General features: G+C 42.1%; 1 protein-coding gene across 3 annotated transcripts in view; it reads right to left on the reverse strand.

The window, feature by feature from the left end:
• Positions 1–19767, reverse strand: part of arhgef39 (Rho guanine nucleotide exchange factor (GEF) 39) — a 59016-nt gene that overhangs the window by 31882 nt on the left and 7367 nt on the right. For all 3 annotated transcript variants that reach the window (XM_068306994.1, XM_068306993.1, XM_068306992.1), the window contains exons 4-5: positions 14926–15046; positions 10667–10785 (exon numbers count right to left, since the gene is read on the reverse strand). In XM_068306994.1, the coding sequence (XP_068163095.1) occupies positions 10667–10785; positions 14926–15046 (240 nt within the window). The remainder of the gene's footprint in view (positions 1–10666; positions 10786–14925; positions 15047–19767) is intronic.

Consider the following 19767-nt stretch of genomic DNA (forward strand, 5'->3'; position numbering starts at 1 on the left):
TCCTCAACTTCCTGTATTTGGCTAGTGAAAGAGGACATGAAGGTAGTTGGTGTGAGAGAAGAGGATGCAGAAGACAGGGTTAGATGGAGGCAATTGATTCGCTGTGGCGACTCCTGAAGGGAAAAGCCCAAAGGAGAAGAAGAAGAAGAACTTTCTGGATTTGGCTGCGATTTTAGATATGGTTTTAGTTGAACACCTATCATTTTTTCTTCTATAAACTTCTCAATTAAAGAACTCTCTTCTTCTGAACAATGCCTTGAACGACCCATTTTTCTCTGTTTTTCAAGAACAAAGGCACAGCCAGCATCTGCACCACCAGTTGCCTTGATCCTTAACTCAGGGCCACCTGTGTAACACCTATTTTCTTTCACAATCAATGACGTCACTAATTGAACTCGGCACTGGTATTTTTTTACATCCCGTTTCAAAGCGGTGATGTGTTGTACAGTAATTGTCAGTGTTTGTATGTTCGTCTGTCCGTCCCTCTGTCTGATAATTCACCAAATATCTTCACAACCGTTGCCGATAGAAAGAGAAAACACAAATCACTTTACTCAGGCAGCAAAGGGGAAGACAATGAGATGATGACCTTGAGGAAAATTGGTCAAGGTCAAATTTCAACTTTTGTTCACTCAGAAATTGGATAAGATAAAGAGACAAGAGAAAAGGCCAGTGTGAGTAAGACCATAGAACAAAGGTAGTCTTTGATCTATGAAAGTAGGTCAGAGCACTAGCTTTGATCTATGACCTATGCAAGTAGGTCAGGGTAAAATCTTCAATTCAGGGGTGTCGCAGGATGTTGTAGTCTGTGACTGCATTGTTTAACCTTGTTTGTTGACTTTCTCGAAGACATTATCACATTGAAATAGAGCGTGAAGTGTCCCCAATGCATTTGTGTGCATTAAAATAAAAACTATTTGAAGAATTTTGAGGTTTACTCATATTTTTAGACACACTGCTATTATGAACATAAGGCAGCAGCTTTGGCTTCCACACACTAATGTGTTCATGTCCACCAACAGTCTTCACATTTTCTACCATGAAACAAACTTTTTTACATTTGACCATTTGCTTGCCATTAGTTTTTCCCTTTTCTGTTGTCATTCATGCAGGTTATGGTATCATTGTTTGATAAATAAGCAGGGCCTTCACTGAAAAAGATAATTGCCTTTTTTGAAGCATACATTGCTCCAGGAGCAAAATATATGGTTCAGTATTCAGGACACCTTGAAATTTACTAATGTCCAAGAGGTTTGAACACTTTATAAGCATTAAAAAGATTCAGGTGAGACATTTGTCTCATGATGAGTTCAGGATCAGTTTGACCTTCTGGAGAGAAGCTCTTTCTTTTCCCCCAGAATCTCTTTCTGGTTAGAAATGTCTCACAGGGGGTGAGATGGACAATCTCCAAAGAAGGGAATGATCTAACGGATGTAATCAAACGGTGCGTTGAGATAACACTGTGATGTGAATCCACTGGTCTTTGGGAGACCAGATGCTGCATGTGAATGTACGTACGAATGTGAGGTATTATATTTAATTTATATAAAATGTTAACTAACACCTTTAAATGATCAGTTCACATAAGTCAAAAGAAATTTATGTAGCTTTTGAAAGAGTTGTTTTTGACTGAATATATTTTATTTAAATTCAAATACAGACGGTGATCTTATTGTATTGTTTATTGAGTTTCTTGAGGGGGTGGGGGGGGGACTGGTTGGCCTGCCTGACTTAGAGTAACAGTTTCAAAGAGCATCAGCTTCCTGGGAAATCTTTATCCTTGAATGCATTGACGAGTGACATTGATTTCCAGTGTGTCTGTCTGCCTCTGTCCTCCTCTGTGCGTCTGGGTTCTGTTAGACATTGTGGTGCCACTGAAAGGTCATTAGTGATGTTAGCAGACTGTACATCACTGCTGATCCATGTGGTGGCACGAGTGTGATAGAACATGTGAAGAGGGACGGAGGAGCAGGATGATGGTGTTTAAATTCATGTTAGATTCTAGCTGTGGCTCTTTGCCGCATGTCTACCCCCTACTCTCAATATCATAAACATTTAGTACTATGCTGACTAAGCAATTACAATTTAACACCGAGACAATGACAAAATACAAATATTCAAAGGAGAAAGGAGGTATTGACATTGCTAAAATTTAAAAAAAAACATTCAAAAAGTTCTAAAATTTTGTTGCTACAATCTAATATTGATGTTAATATTAATGATGCATTAGGTGTACTTGAAAGACTGTTGATAGTGAGTATGTGCTGAATAACTGAGTTTACAAATGCTGCACTAGAGACAGAAAGATTTTTTTAGTTTTATTCACAGAAAACAAATTCATCAGACTCATACAAAAGCCAACAGAGATTCACACAAAAAGGAATTCACATACAAAAATAAATTGGAGAAAATGAACAAACTAAACATAAATAAATTAAATTAACCAATGACCCAACACAAGCTTCTCGCTCAGCACAGAACACAATACATCATTGACACACCACAAGTTCATAAAAGTTTCCAAATCGTTCATTGATTTGTAATAATTAAAATCAATCATAATTCTCGTTTTGACCACTCTTTTTAAAAGGATTTCTGCATCATAATCTGAACAGCTTTGAACCTTTTTTTGTTCCTGCTTAAATAGAGACATTTTTGTCGGACACAGAAGGAAGTTTAAAATCTGCCTTCTTTTTTTTTAGTTTTTCTGCGTTTATAACCGGTTATGTAGGTCTGTTTGTTAAAAACATGAACAAATGAGAGGAAGACTCTCTCTAAAGACACAAACAGGTTTTCGAGCCTCTGGTAGTCCAGAAAACAGTGGAAAACAGTTTCTCTGTGAGAACAGAAGGGACAGGCTTTTTTGACACATTTGGGTTTAAAATCGAATTAAAACTGTTGACGGCTACAGCCATTTAAAAACATTAATTGGAGATCTCCAACTTTTTTGGTTAATGGTGACTTATATAGAAAAACTCCCATGAAGGGTTCACCCCCACTGCAAGATCAAGGTGAACCCTCCATGGTGTGTCAGCCCGATTTTTAAGTTTGTCTTTCTTTGAAATCTTTACCACTGATCAAATTCAGTTGCAGTGGGGTGAGTCGGCTCTTCCAGCTTCCCAGCAGTCTTTCAACAAGCCTCACTGACGTCACGCCCACAGCGGAGGACAGAGCATCTTTAAAAACAGGTCCACAAAACTCCACCACACGCCCAAGGGTGGAGATTTTGGCAGTGATGAACTTGTTCTCTACTGCTGCTCCTGCAATGTCTTTCGCGTGACAAAGTCCTCCTTCGATGACAGGTTCTTTTAAAATCCAATGAAGTGTGAAGCATTTCCTTTGGTCTCTTCTTCAGTTAAAACCCCAGATTTTAAAAACACTGATAAAAAACTGAAATGTCTTTTAGTTTGTTGCTTCTAGTTCCATTAAAAATAAGACACGGTCAAGTCCCAGACCCCAGCACTGAATCAAGACTGCCTGTGTCGTGGGCTGCCACACCAGGTCCTCAGGACCAGTCTGGAACCGCTGGAGGACCTGTGGTCGAAAAGCAGCGCCCCTGCAGGCCAGATGAATGAACCCCTGCCCTCCTTCCTCTTTGGGCAGAAAGAGGACGCTCTGTGGGACCTAGTGCCGGCAGACCCAAAAAAAGTCCAGAATGCTACCTGGATTTTCGGGATCAACGTTGGTGTTGGGTCAATGCAGGACAGCCGGTGCCACAACATTGACGCATAATTGTTCATAATTAAAACATGGCTTTTTCCTCTGCGGTTGCCCATCTCAGGTATACCATGTTGCCTCCTAATCTCCGCAAAAAGCCCCACAAACTACTGAACGTAAGTGTCATTGAAGACCCATACAAAAAAACAAAAACAGAGTGAATTCACACACAAAGAAGCCACACTCTCGCCTCCCACAAACTTCCAAAATCTACCGTAACATGGTTAAATTGTGGTACACAGAAGCATGTACAAATATATAAAAAAGGCAAAAAATAGAAGAAATACAAGAAGACGCCACACACTCCTTCCTCTTCTCAGATCAAAGCAGGAAAAAAAGAAATGCACTTTATTGATCCCGTAGGAAATTCTTATTTTTTCACTCATGGTGTTATTTTGTCAGTATATTAAGACATGCATGTGTGTGTACAAGTCCCTGAAACACACACACACACACACACACGGGGCCTTTAGGCATGCAATACATACAATGGTGCGCCCCAAATGAGAAGCTTGTGGGGGGCGGTGTCTTGCTTAAGGGCACTGCGACACTGCTCAGCAGGTGAGCTGACACATTCCACTGCCAGCTCACACTTCAGATGTTTTGGCCCTGGGTCTCGAACCGACAACTTCTGGTTCCCAGTCCAAGACCTAATGGACTAAGCTACTGCCACCCCCCATGATCTACTGCTGCCCCACACAACATGTTAGCTACATGGTGGGGGGGGGGGATAATGATCATGTAGTTGATACTAGCTTAGCGAGCTCCAATTACACCTTCTACAATTTAGGGCTACTCAAAAAAATAAAGTAATTTACTTCTTTTACTTGTCTGATCATGTAATAACAAATACATTACAGGCATTATAAGCCATTAATGCCTTCATTCTTATTAAGGACTGAGATTAAAATGTAATTAAAGATACTGTATAAGAAAAATGGAACACTAATGAGCATTATTACAGCACGTTTCTAATAATATAAATGGATTTTTTCTCATTTAGCTGGCCTGTCCTGCTCATTAGCAACAAAGCACAGAAAAGATAATGAGTCAAAACCGTAATCTGAACCACACATGAAACAGTTCACATATTCTAATGAAGAATGTGGCGTCAAAATAAGAAGCATGAGAGGGTGAAGGGATGTGTCTGCCGCCGCTGCAGCAGCAGCTGTTAATTCCTTTATTATATGCAGATGATATGCAGGATTTTTTCTCATGTCTCCTCACAGACACGTCAGGTCATTTGGGCATTTCCACACACGTCTGGAACAAATTAAGCGGTTGAAGAAATATCTGTATAATTATTTTGCTTCCCATACATGCATTAAGGTTTCACATTTGTAATTAAGAGACATGACGCACCGGCCAGATCCTGCATGGGTTAGTGAACATGGTATGGGCTTGTGGGTAATTACTCACATTTAATCGCTTAAAAGGTAAGGGATGGTGAATGGTAAATAGTCCCATATATTACTGAATTTCCTCAGTAGTATATGGGACAATTTACCATATTTAGCAGAACATGTTGTAAATATTAGGAAGTTGTGAAGTCTGTTATATTAACATGTCCAAAAAATAAATAAAATTAAAACATACTCTTCCAAATGTTCTGATAGATAACATGCAGCTGTCAGAACACAGATTAACCTGGATTTTGGACAACATGTACTTAGATTATAGAGCTACCTAAAGATGAAACAAGCAACTGAAGGAGTCATTACAACTTATAATATTTTGTGAGAAACAAAGTTTGTCTGTCTTGCCAACGTAAATGTCATGTGAACATGTAACTGTTAATATTAAAATTGCCCCAAAATTCCTATTTACTCGAGTGCATGAAATCTTTAGAAATTAAAGGACTTAAAGGATCATCCTTTGGTGGCCCAACAAGTCAGGAGCCCAGCCTCAACTTGGACAGTCTCTCAAGCTCTTGTGACAAACATCAGCAACTGTTTTCATTTTTTCCAAGCAACACAATGAATATGTCTGGTTTAAAATGATGGATCCTTTTCACAAAGAAGGTAACTGCAGTTTAACGCTTGATTTCACACGCTGAAAGAAATCACACTGTCATTGTCATTGGAATGGCATAATAGCTTCTACGAAACACATCTGCTGGAATATTTTAACACTAGAACATAAAGTCAACCCCAGAGTCAGCCGTTGCTAAAGTTAGCTTGTTTCTTGGAGCTCAGTTTGTGTCTAGATGAATCCAGAAATCATTTCATTCTATTTTACAGAAAGCGACATTATCTGCAAAAGGTACCCCTGTTCCTAAACACACACCCTGTACAGTAGTACCTTGACATACGAGCGACAGGACATACAAGTCTGCTGAGATATGAGCCGTTGCTCCGTCCATATTTTAGCTTGAGATAAGAGCGAAAGTCTGAGTCGTGCTTCGGGCCACCACCACGTGTTGGCGGATGGATACATCAGCTGCGACCGGATCTTGTTCTTTCCCAAATACTTTGTCACCAGCGTGGGGAAGGCAGCGGACCTCCCACCAGAGGTTCAGGATCTGCCCCAGGTTTCTTCCCAGAGGAGTTCTTTCTGGTTGTTGTAGTTTATGCCAGCTCTGGGGGTTCAGTCGGTTTCCTCTTCTTAATGACTGTGTGACGCGCTTTGAGGCACCTCTGGTGTGATTCAACGCTTTATCAATAAAGCTGAATTGAACTGAATTATGTCTGTGGAGTAAAGACGTAGCTTGTGTCTTCTTGTGACTTGCCTTTCTTTCCATTCTTTATCATTGTTTACGCAACTTATATATAATGAATTATGCGCAGGAAGTGTGTGTGTCTGTTTGCTGACAAAAATGATTTTTCCCATAATTTAGGAGGTTTGGGGCTTTTTTCCAAGGCTGGAACGGATTCAAATGATTTTAGTTGTTTTGAACTGGAAATTTCGATATACGGGTCCAACATTTTCCAGACTATAAACTGCTCTGCAGTATAAGTCACACCAGTCAGAAAATAAAGAAACAAACATACATAAGTTACACTGGACTATAAGTTGTGTTTTTTGGTGGAATCTATTGTAAACACATGTAAACTAACCACCTAGGAGTGGATTCAGACAGCTGAGAAAAGTTGTAAGGCTGTTGCCGTGTCTCAGTCAACCAGAGTTTATCTTACGGTCAGATCATAAATATATTCCAGTGAGTGAGTGCAGGCGCATCACAAAAGCACCCCAGCGTTAGCAGCTGTAGGGTCCAATTCGATCATAAAACCATAAAATAGTTTAGGAAGTTTAAAGTTAAGTTGACCGAGAAGCAGAGGCAGCAAACTGCGCCAGCCTTCGCTCATCAACCAAACCAGAAGTGACATTAACAGTTATTCAGACGACTACTTACTGCTGCTCAATTACTATTTTCAGCTGCATGTTTCACTACTTGCAGCTTATTATCTGCACAATTTACTTTCTTTTGGGGGCCTTTGTGTTCAGTTTTTCTCAGTTGTCTTCATAAGTTGATGTTTAAATTTAAAATTTTCAGTTGTGCAGGAGTAATAGGAGAAGTAGATACTGACAAACCTAGAGCGCCCAATTGCGCCTGTCAGTGTAAAAATAACAAACATATAAAATTATATATTTTAATATACTGTATACGTCACATCTGAGTATAATTCGCAGGAACAGCCAAGCCATTCAACTTGCAGTCTGGAAAATACAGTAGTTTGACTTAGGAGCTCAGTCATGGAACGACAAACTTGTATCTCAAGGTACTCCAGTATTTAAATCTGGGAGGAACACTGAATAAAAACACTTTGTTGCTCGTGTATTTCAGCTGACTAGGATATTCAAGAGCCAATTCTCCACTGGTGTTTGGTCCGTTTGTGTCTGTAATGAGTTTAGACCTGAACTAAATTAGTTCACACTACCCTGATCAACAGAAGGATGGTGATGTGACTTGAAACAGGTACAGTCAATCAGCTGGAAATGCATGATTCCCAGCTCATAGCAGAGATAATGTCACACGGATCCTCAACCTAATACTGCAGATCATCAAGTCCCTCATAAAACTCTCCATCTTTCTACACGTCTTCAGTAGAACTTACTTTCTGTTACAGAAACAAAATGGTCTTGAAGATAATAGAAATATCTTATTACACCTGAACACCAAAAGCAGCCATTTTAAAATGTTGACTGTGAAACCTAAATAACAAAATCAAGCACACGTCACTGGTCGTCATGGTGTTGACAACAGTTATACAGCCGCTATACAGACCATGCTCTGCAGTGCGCTAACCTCTGGCCAGTTTCCTTGATACATTAAATTGTGCTCATCTGAGAGCAAATGCTCTACATTCAAAGGCCTCCAATTACTGCCTTCTCAGTGAGAGCTGCAACTCCATTATGGACACAAATACTGGCAATACAGCAGAGAGGGCTTCTATTCACTGCCAAAATCAACCGGGGACCCCATCAATGTCATAATGGTGATCCCAGTGGGGATGACACTGATGGCTGCTCCAGCCGGCTCTAGTGAATGCCACTTAATAAAAGCAATGAATTTATTCCTCCCTCAGCAGCAACTTAAGTGTCCTCACGCCAGGCCTGACTCACCATCCATCATCCTTGAATGGTGATAAGTGACAACAATTTCCTGCTATTCCCAGCTATGGAGGCAGAGCGGGGTGAGGCACCAGCCACAGATGATTATTGAGCTGTGCCACTTAAAATCATCACACAGTTACACGTCTTCTGAGTCTCCTGTTTCATGAGCGCAACAGACCAATCAATGACAATGATGGGAAACGCAGCAAAAAGACTGAGGGTCACTGATTAAGTGTCAGTCAAACACAGTGGTCAGCCTGCCGACATGAGACCAGGGATCATCTCTATTGGTTACAGAGAGTAAACAAAGCCTCCACCCTTGTACACAAACCTCCAGAACATTAGCAGTGACCCACAGACTGTGTTTATGTGGACGTCCTAATGCATTCCACACAAAAACAACTCATTATACAGAGTCGGGAGAATTTGAATATTATTCAGAGATGGTCAGTCCCACTGCTGGCCACCTCGTCACACGGTATAAATAAATTATAACCTCTTTAATAACGCTGGGCCAGTTGTCATCCCTGGTTCTAACACACCACCAACACTGATGCCAGAGCACGGAACTCATTCATAGCCTGATGTCACATCAAAGGAAATGAGCACGCATTGCTTTCCTAATTTCAATTATTTATTACTTATTTGACAAAGGCTTCTATGATCAGTGCTTCCCAATTTTTAGAATGTTTTCATTATTGTAATGGTTCATGACAAAACATCCACACAAAATCAAACACTAAATGCATTGAGACACGGTGATGTCGTGTATGCTAGTGCATCTTCCTTCTATATTACTTTACTACCTGAACATTGATTTCTACATTTTACGTGAATGAATGAATAACTGTATACATTTTGTGACTCATAAACACACCCACACCCACCCTTTTCTGGTCCAGAACCAAGGCCTCGTATTTAGAGGTGCTGATCCTCGTCCCATTGCATCACAGTCAGCTGCAAACCGTCCCAGTGCAGCTGAAGGACCAGGTTTGATGAGGCCAACAGGACAACATCATCTGCAAAAAGCAGAGATGAAATCCTTTGGTCCCCAAACCAGACTCCCTCCGGACCCTGGCTTGATGAGGTACATTATCATTTTGTACCTGAGTTTCTTCCTCAGGTACAAAATGAGGTACAAAAGTAGAACCTTTGATGAGGCACAAAATGTTGAATTTGTAATGACTGTTGGAATGAGATTACTGATGTGAATTCCATGTTTTGATTTTCCTTATCAAGAGAGACAGTTTTTGATTGTTGGATCCCGCTGTTTTCCTGTTATTCCAGCATCCCATATTGTCCCAGAATCATTTGAACAGTGAGAAAATGAATAAATAAGATATAGGCTGACGTTTGTCAGACGTTGATGTAAAGGCCGACCTCGTCTCAGAGACAACTTGTGTGATGGATGGAGCATTGTGTGAGTTCAGCGATCCTTCTGAAGCGCTGAGAAGATGAGAGGGGACTAATTAAAATAATATAACCAAGCAGCTTGATAAACCACGATATCTGCTGCAATAGAAAGCATGTTTACAGTCAATTTCTCCTCTTGTTCTGCTAATTAACAAAAAAGATCAAGACCGCACGAAAGTAAAAGCTAACAAACTAACAAACAAGATTCATGACAGATTGGAGATAGTCTGACAACTTCCATGATGCTACATAACATAGTAATTACATGTGTCACACAGACGATAGACTGCAGGGCAGCAGCTGAATAGGGAAAGTAAAACAACTAAAGGGAAAACACAACTGAAGCATGAAATCTGTGACCCGTCCAGAACCACGTTCTCCATGGTGGAACAGCAACGCAAACACGTGGACACACCTCGGAACACTGAGCTAAATACGTTTTCATAAAGAACTCCAGCATAAAAGTACAAAAAAGATTGTAAATTATTTCAATGAAATCAAAGCTGATAAACTCTAACATTAATGAAAATTAGAATTTAAAACTTTTAAGTCATACTTTCTTCTTAAAAAAGTGTCATGGCTACACTTTAATAAAGTGTTTCTACAACCAAGCAAAAAAACAACTTTTCATTGAAATGTCTGTTGACGTGATTAAGTGCTTTACATATAAAAGTTGATTGATCCATTAATTCCTTAGATTGTAACTAACACTAATACAAATGATATTAAAACCAATGACAATAGAAGAATAATAATAGTATACTGTGATATTGTGGTAATAAGACGGTAATAATACATTCAGTTATCAGCATCAAGCAAAGCAACCAGTCCTGAGTTAAACAAGTTGAACCTAAGATCTCATAACTAAAGATCTGTACCGTTGTTACTCAACTGAGAACACTTCATGGGACGTAGTTCAAACACATCGGTATTGAGTGTGTTTGACGATGTGAGTGTTGAGGAAAAGATCAGACATTCTTACTGGTCAATCCGCTGAACAGGAAGTTGAAGCAAGTCTTCCAGCTTCCAGTTGTCAAACTGCGGTCGGGCTTCCTGTAGTTTCTTGAAGCGCCTGAAGGCCTTGTTTTTCTTCAGCTGGATCTAAGATAACACAAAAATCATTTTCAAGTTATTTTCATCTACACATTTACAAGGGATGGGTATCAACTGGATTCTATCAATAATGTGTGCTGACACAGATACCTGGAAACATTCTCATTGATTCTTATCTCCATTACTTGGTCCAAAATATATAGACAGGATATGAAAGTGTGATTGTCCCTCATAAAGAGTCTAACCTTGAATTGTTTTTACTTTGGTGCGTCTCATCCACACTGCGATCCTCCAATCGGTTGGCTGTCGTCACACACACTCATTCAACCAAGCCCACAGGTTCACAATGGGTATTTTTGCATTTTTTAAATTTCTGAATGGGTACATATTGGTTCAGTTTGATGAACTGTACCCATACATCATGTACATCAGTGGTGTAATGTGTGCTGTCATCACAGAGAGCATCCATCCCATGCCAACGTGTTCATTTAGGACATACATTCGATCACAGCAGCTAAAGTTAAACGGCACTAGCTGAAACATCCATCCAGGAGTTTATTAATAGTTTAATGATGATGGCGTGGTTTCTGCAAATGAGAAATATGGAGCACCCCATTCATGTTTCATGTCACCACTTGATTAATCTAGTGACTGGGATCAGATTGCACCAGTTCAGATAAAATATGAACCCATGTTCTGTTACTGTGATGCACACTTCTCATCTAAAATGACTTGTTAAAAATACTGAAGTGGAATTCTAAAATGGATAGAAACAGTTCCCAGCCAAACAGGTAAAACTATGAAGGTCTGAATCAACACGAGCCATGATCCTGCTCAGAGTCCATTACAACGTGGAATGCATTCAAACCTGAAGACATTCTTATTGTCACTCATTATGCTGGACGACCAGCTCGGGGTCTGGAAAGTGGAGTGTAAGGGGAGATGAGCGCTTCATTAAATATGCATCTGCACAACATGTCATCATGTGTTTGTGTCACCATTTAGGAGGAAAATATGCATTCTTCACCCAATTCACTGATTTGTCAGTGTGTGTGTGTGTGTGTGTGTGTGTGTGTGTGTGTGTGTGTGTGTGTGTGTGTGTGTGTGTGTTTGTGTGTGTGTGTGTGTGTGTGTGCGCAGCAGTAAAGTATACATGATGTGTGTCCAGAGTCACACTCATGTACTTCAGAGCATTTAGCAGATAAGTTCAGTGACGTGGGTGGACGACCTGCTCCCAGTACCATCATCAGTTTAACTGCAATCCCATTAAATGTTTAAACTATACAGGAAGTCCTCAAGTTACTGTGGTAGCAGAGAGGCTTTCTTAAGACAAGAGAAAGGAACAACCTCTCTGAACCGGTTATGTTCGTATGCTGAGGACTACCGGTAAGTGTCTCTGTCAGTCAGGGACACGCCCTGCCAAGCAGGTAAATGTGACACGGCCAGTAGTCGAGTGGTCTTCTGTTTTAAATTTACAAGACTGAGTGAATTCAATCTAGTGGGTCAATGCTTTATGTTACTGCACCTCTACAACGGGATTGTCCAACGCTGATTTCCTGTAAGGCATCAGTGGTTTAAATTATGTCCAGTCCTGAAAATGTCATTCTGCTCTACCAGTCTGTGAGGCCTTGCTCAGACTGGTCGCCTATGTCCAGTTTTTAGCACATCCAGATTGATATCGGATAACTCTTTGTGGTCTGAACAGTCCCATACCACATGATATCTGATTTTTGCGTGATGGATTGAAACCACATTAGGGAGGTGGTTTCGTATCGGATATGGACAGATGCGTCTCAGTCTGAACAGCTCCAAACACTCAGATCGGATATGGCGGACCGTGACTTCATATCAACGACGTGAGAACAAGGTGCCAGAAGGAAGAGGGTCGCATTACGGAGCGGTGAAAAATGGAAGACGAGGCTGACAATATCTGGTGTGTCATAGATTTTATCCACCTCGACCAGAGAGTGATATCGCAAAGGTAACAAAACTTATGTCGTCGTCATTGTTGTTGTTGTTGCCGCTGTCGCAATTATATGACCTCACACATTACATTACACTGAACGACGCCTCCACACCGACGTCGTTGTTACGGCAACCTGTCAGATCGGCCAATAATGTGGCCCAGTCTGAACAGAGCCAGATCACATTTGGACACTTGCTAAAAACAGTGTGAACAGTCAGCCCTAAAAATCTGATGTGGAAGGAAATCTGATTGGTATCCGATATGCCTGCAGTCTGAACACAGCCTAAGTGCTCTGTAAGCATCAGCTGGAAGCGTCTTCACCGCATGAGGCCTGACCTCTGGCCACCGAGCAGTGAACGTCAGTCAAAGGACCGCGACAGCTCCTTGGACAGGGACATTTTGGCCATGTCAAAAAGGATAAAAGTAGAAATTTTCCGTTATGTCAACAGGTTCGATGATCTTCTGGTCTGGCTGTGGAACACATCCAACCAGCATCAGACCCAGAACAAATGTTTTAATGTCCACAACAACCTCCTTCTTCTTCTCCTCCTCTGGGCTTTTCCCTTCAGGGGTCTCCACAGCGAATCAGTTGCCTCCATCTAACCCTGTCTTCTGCATCCTCTTCTCTCACACCAACTACCTTCATGTCCTCTTTCACTACAGTCCACAACAACCTCCTAAAGGACACGTTCAGCTGTCTCACAAAAGCCTAACTTTATATAATAACTAGCGGGAACCCGTGGAAATTCCACGATAAAACAATGTCAGACTTCATACCAAACATATGAAAACAAATGTATTGATATTATAAACCAAGCGCACCCATCACAGAGTTCTCCACCAGGGGGCAGCGCATCCCGGTCTGACCCGGAACTGGCGCCGGCGTCTTTGGCGAGGAACGTGAATGAATGAATAAATAAACTTAATGACTCATAAAGAAAGAAACAGACGAACAAATATCCAACTGTCAATCATGTTCATCAACGTGTGGGCACCGTGATTGGTTGGGCGGTAGTGGGCGGAGTTACAAAGTGACACCGTGAGGTTTTCAAGTGAGCTTATTCAAATATAAAGGAGGGCAGATATACCACACAGGTTGACTTCATGTACGAGACATCCATGTGAGTTGATGACATCATCAACACGAGGATGATGTAGTTATGCACTAACAACAGTGACTGGAAAACATCCTGAGTCAGCTAATGGCTCAGCAGTTGACAGCAAACTAAAACAATATGTTGGACATTGGTAAAGTGTGTGTCTACCAGTTCGACCAGTTCAGTCGTGTTATACAACAGATACGTTAAAGGGTTATCGAGGTATTGAGGTATTACTGACAGCAGGAGAAATGATTGTGTCAGCGTTCACAATAAATTCTATTAATTTTAGAACAGGCTGGCCCGTTTTCCCCCAAAGGGCTTACTGAAGTCTAGTCACAGCCAGCATCACAAAAATACTGTGAAATGCACAGGAGAGAGAGACACAGGTGTGACCATCTGTTACTCCTCCTCTCCGACCTCACTCTCCAAGTCTCCAATCACACCCTACTAACTCAACTTCTCCCCTGGAGTCTCTATTCTCTATGTCCTTTCAGGTTTTCCGGGGTTCACCCTTCATCCACCCATCCGCTGTGGACCTGCTCTTCCCATTCCTTCATCTAATCATCAGCTGGGATCCTGCTGCCTTCCTCCGGGCCACCATACTGCTCCACCCCTCATCCACCATCCTCTGTGGACCTGCTCCTCCAAGCCCACCAGTACCACCCCTCATCTATCCATCTGCTGGGGTCCTGCTGCCTTTCTTCCTCCTTCCACCATACAGTCATCAATGCAGCTGTAATTGTGCCTTGGATTTACCAACTACATGATGGGGAACATGTATTGAAGACAAAAACCCCAATGGTCTAACTATAACCATAAAGACGCTGACTCTATCTGGTCTATCTGACTCTCTCTCTGTCTCTGACCCTGTTCTTATCTTCCTTTTATTTATTTTCCACCTAAAAGGTCAAGGCAGATGGCCGCCTAAAAAAGGGTCTGGGTCCTGCCCGGAGTTTCTTCCTCAATGAGGGAGTTTTTCCCCACCACTGTCGCTTATGCTCTGGAGGGTTCAGTTGGGTTTGTCTGTCTGTTAAAGCGCTATGAAATGTCTGTTACCATGATTGACCGCTATATAAATAAAACTTGATTGATTGATAACTGTATTGTGTCCATTACACTTACCCCAAGCACTTTGTTTGCATCGTAGATGTTATCCACGTATTTGTTGTAGTGGTGCAGATGTGGACAGAACAGGTCGAAGCCTCGGCCAAAGAAGCCATTCTCCAAATTCACTAGCAGAGATCTGTAAAAGAAAAAAGTATTGTAACAATTCAAAGCAAAATCTGATCCGCAAATCCCTTTATCTAATATTCTAATTATAGGTATGAATAATTAGCTGCTGTAAGCTGCAGGAGCTGAAAGTTTATGTCATCCAGTTTGAGGTGTTTAGTTTTTCAGATGAATATTTGTACTTCAAGCTGCTCTTCAGGTAAAAATGGTGTGTAATGAACCAGTCTGTGTGGGCATCGTCCAGATAGTCAGAGCAGTGTGTTTCAGACGGCTGTGAGCTCTCACAGAACACACACACTGGTGGTTTAACCACCAGGTATCTGCTGCGCTGTTGTGTAAATGAGTCACACTCAGTGAGCAGGTGACGACTGGTGGGGTGTGATCACCACCACTGTACCAACATGCGTGAGACTGAATGCTGGTTATGGTTAGTGAAGTGTTGAGTGGTCGGTCAGGGCAGGAAGAGGCTACAGCACAACAGTCGTCAAGGTGACCGTTTACCATAAAAGCTGTTCTACAGTGTGACGTGAGAACACACCTGAGTGAAACACGATGTAGATGCGGTAACAATGAAACACACGTGTGTGTGTGTGTGTGCCCTGCTTTTGGTGCAGCTTCTACCCCTAAGTAGACACTGAACCTCCATAGGAACTGTACTGGATGTCGAGTTACTGGTCCTCCATCTGGGGACACACGACGCTCAAAGAGGTAATAACACATATGAGGCCTCGGTGCAAAAGAGTGAGGAGGTTGATCATAGTTCAGAGGGTCGCTTTATGTTAATGGGTTGTTTAGAAGGTGAGCACTGGGTGTAATTGAAAGGCCTCTCTCAGTGGGTGATGTATCTGCTGGGACCCAGACAGTGGGTCTACCTTCAGGGCACCATGGGCCACTTTGTAGTGAGAACACGCCCGCTGAACTCAGGAACAAAACATCTTGATCAAGGCAGAAAGAACGCAGGAGCTCAGCCTGTCAAGCACATTACAGCAACACGGACACGACTGGTGGGGGTGTTGACACTTGTGAAAGAGCTTGTTATCCAAACTTAGAGGAAACACACACACACACACACACACACACACACACACACACACCTCCTTAATGATGTTCCCAGAGACTTCTGTTCGAACGCTGGAAGAAGGAGCACTTTGCTGTTGAAGTTGATTTAAATAGATTTTAATGAAGTTGTGCACCAAGGTAGCCTCTGTTCATAATCAGGAGATGCAGGAGCAGGCAGGAGAGTTCTAACGAGGGCAAAGGGCGGCTAAAACTGTGTTTCCGCTTTTTCCCCGCTCACTGCCAGAGGCTATTATTATAAATATGAAATTATGGATTACATTTTTTATGCTTACTTTTTCACAGCAATTAAATTGTCAGGCCATCAGCAGCAAGACGGCGAGGACATCAACATTCCACGCGCATCGCGTTAATTCACATTAATTCCGAGCAGTTGTGACATTAGAGTGGATACAACCTCAACAAAACAATTCCAGCTGAGGCGCCTTCGTTTAAGGCAGGCTTGAACAGAGGAATACCAAGTGTAAAAACACAGAGTGGGCATCAGCCTCACATGTATACCGTTTACTAAATAAAGAAAGATCGCTACTGATCGGAAAACAAGGAAATAACAGGACTGTGTTGTTACCGTCCAGCATACCATGTGATTCATAGTGAAGTCTGTCAGCGCTGTTTCATCTCAAACTACACCTGTCCTAACTATGACCCCCCACGCCCCCACCTCCCACGCACACAGTCCAGACTGGATGCTCCTCACTGGATTCACTGGATTCACTGAACACTCCTTACTGGGTTCACTGAAGGCTCCTTACTGGGCTCACTGGATGGTCCTTACTGGGTTCACTGGATGCTCCTTACTGGCTTCACTGACCGCTCCTTACTGGCTTCACTGACCGCTCCTTACTGGGTTCACTGGATGCTCCTTACTGGGTTCACTGGATGCTCCTTACTGGCTTCACTGACCGCTCCTTACTGGCTTCACTGACCGCTCCTTACTGGGTTCACTGGCTGCTCCTTCCTGGGTTTGCTGATTGTTGGTGGTTGTTTCCAGCTGGGATAACTGGGCTGCTATCTGCTCAGCCTGACTCCCCTTCTTAGAGTGAACGTAACAGTGCCTTTGTGTTTCCTGTTCCTCATGTAACTCTCACATTCATTTTTTGTACCACTCATCTCAGTTGTATTTAGATACATTAGTGGGCACTACTCCTTCTTTCAGTGAGCCTTTTAATGTCAAACTGTCTAGTCTTAACAAGTGAAGAAAATGTTAACCAACACTTGCGCTTGTAGTATGGAGGGGTTTACAGACCATCAACAACAAGCTCATTTTGAATCAAGTGACGGAAACTCCAACTGAAGCTGCAGGTTCTCTTAAATGAGGTACGTCCTGGATGCAAGCCCCCTGGTGGCTAGCATTAGACATCCAGTAAAGCAAACACAACAGGTACACTGAACAACTTTGTTTAACAAGTTTGCCCCGGAATTCCAGGACTTACTGTAGTGGCAAACACATGAGAAAAATGACATGACGGCTTAAAAGACAAGTTTAAAAAGTTCACTTCAGCAAAGTGGATTTAAACACAGCAACTCTTTAAAGTAGAAAGCCTGAAATGAAAGTCTCAGGTGTAACCTTATCCCATGTTCATGTCAAATGTTCTGTGTACCAGTGGCAGTAGTGTAAGCCACTCAAATCACTGGAAAAGGTGAAGGAGCAAAGCACTCGCCTAGAAATGAAGTAGGATCAGGCAGGAAACAATTCTCTGAAGCAATAATACAACCAATGCACGTCGAGACCAAGACAGCAGTTACCACAGGGTCATTTAATAAAAGACCCATGATCCAACATGTAACTGGTGCATTGTATTTGTCATGAGGTTTCATAGATCTGTACATAAAAAGGTATAAAATTTAAAATGTGATCTTGACCTAACTTTTCAAGGACGTGTTTGTGATCTAATTTTCATCCCCCTGCCTCCCTGAATATAACGCCTTTTGTTTCGTGTTTCTATCCTATGCGGTTCCCGAGATATGAGCAAAAAGTATCTCAGGATAGATCAAAGCTAGTGCTCTGATCTATCCTGAGTGTTGAAATTTGACCTTAACCTAGTTTTTTCAAGGTCAAGGTCATCATCTCATTTTCATCCCCTTTGCTGCCCGAGTAATGTGCTTTTTGTTTCATCGTTCTGTCTGCAACGGTTGTGAAGATATTTGGTGGACTAACGAACAGACGATGGATGGACGGACGGACAGACACACAAACACTGACAATTACAACACATTGTAGTGGACACACAAAGGGCGGCGCAGTGGCGCAGTGGTTAGCGCTGCCGCCTCACAACACGGCGGGTCCAGGTTTGAGTCCCGCTCTGTGCGGAGTTCTCATGCTCTCCCCGTGTCTGCGTGGGTTCTCTCCGGGTTCTCCGGCTTCCTCCACCTCCAAAAGCATGCGCTTCAGGTTGATTGGCCGGTCCCAAATTGCCCGTAGGAGTGAGTGTGTGTGTGTGCATGGTTGTCCTTCTTTGGGTTTGGCTCCGCGGTACACTGGCGTCGTGCCCGGAGTGTCCCCCGCCTCACGCCCTGAGACAGCTGAGATAGGCTCCACCTCCCTGTGACCCGCTACGGCGGATGAAGCAGCAGAAGATGAATGAATGAATGTAGTGGACACTTGGGAGAGCTGTCTTGTGAATAAAGACACTGAACTCACCCGTACCCTCGCCTCGATCCTGCGAACCTCCACAACATCCCCTTTGCAGGATGTAACTAAAACCAAGGTAATCAGAGACTGCAACCTCCTGTGACACCTCTGAAATCAAAATTTTATCCTGACTTACTTTCATAGATCAAAGCATCAGGTTTGATCTATGTACTGGCCTTCTCCCCCATCTTTCTGTCTTATCCAGTTCCTAAGTGTACAGAAGTTGGAATTTGACCTTGACCTAGTTTTGTCAAGGTCAAGGTCATCTCATTTTCATCCCTTTTGCCGCCCTAGTAAAGTGGTACCTCTACTTATGAAATTAATTGGTTTTCTACATTAAGTAGAAAATTTTGTAAGTAGAGACGCGTGTTCCATGCGAATGCCCTAATCCGTTCCAAGCCCACAAAAATTCTGACATGTTTTGTAAAGCATAAAAATGCATCAAAACATGTAACAAATACATGTTACGATTAGATTATTACACAATAAATGAGAGTTGTGTATAATGTAAAAAACAAAGAATAAAGAATAATAATGATGGTCATTTACCTTTTAACTGCTGTCCTCATTGTTTTTTGCCCTCTTTGGTTCATGCCCTCTTGCCCCACCATGAACAACAGAGTGAATTCCAGTCCTCCTTCTGAACTTCTCCAACCACCCACGCGACGCCTTAAACTCCTTAAACTTCCTTTTGTTTTAATAACGTGGTGATTGTAGATGCATTACGGACATATTCTTTGGTGAGATCAACCAAACGCATCCGTTTTTCATGCTTTTCTATCATCTCTTGATTTGTTTGTACGGACAAAAAAACTCTTTTCTTCGTCTTTTCTTTTCCTCTTTTCTCCGTCACTTTCTTGGGGTCCATAGTGAATACTCTAAAAGTTAATATATTTACTTAAAACTATCAGAACACCTCATTGGTCGAGGGCCGAATGACGAGGACGCTGCATAGACACCTATCTAGCTCCACACAGAGGTCCCTCTGAGCCAATGGGATACCAGGATGCTAGGTAATAGCCAAT

The sequence above is a fragment of the Antennarius striatus genome, chromosome 22 (assembly GCF_040054535.1).
Source record: "Antennarius striatus isolate MH-2024 chromosome 22, ASM4005453v1, whole genome shotgun sequence".
Taxonomy (NCBI): domain Eukaryota; kingdom Metazoa; phylum Chordata; class Actinopteri; order Lophiiformes; family Antennariidae; genus Antennarius; species Antennarius striatus.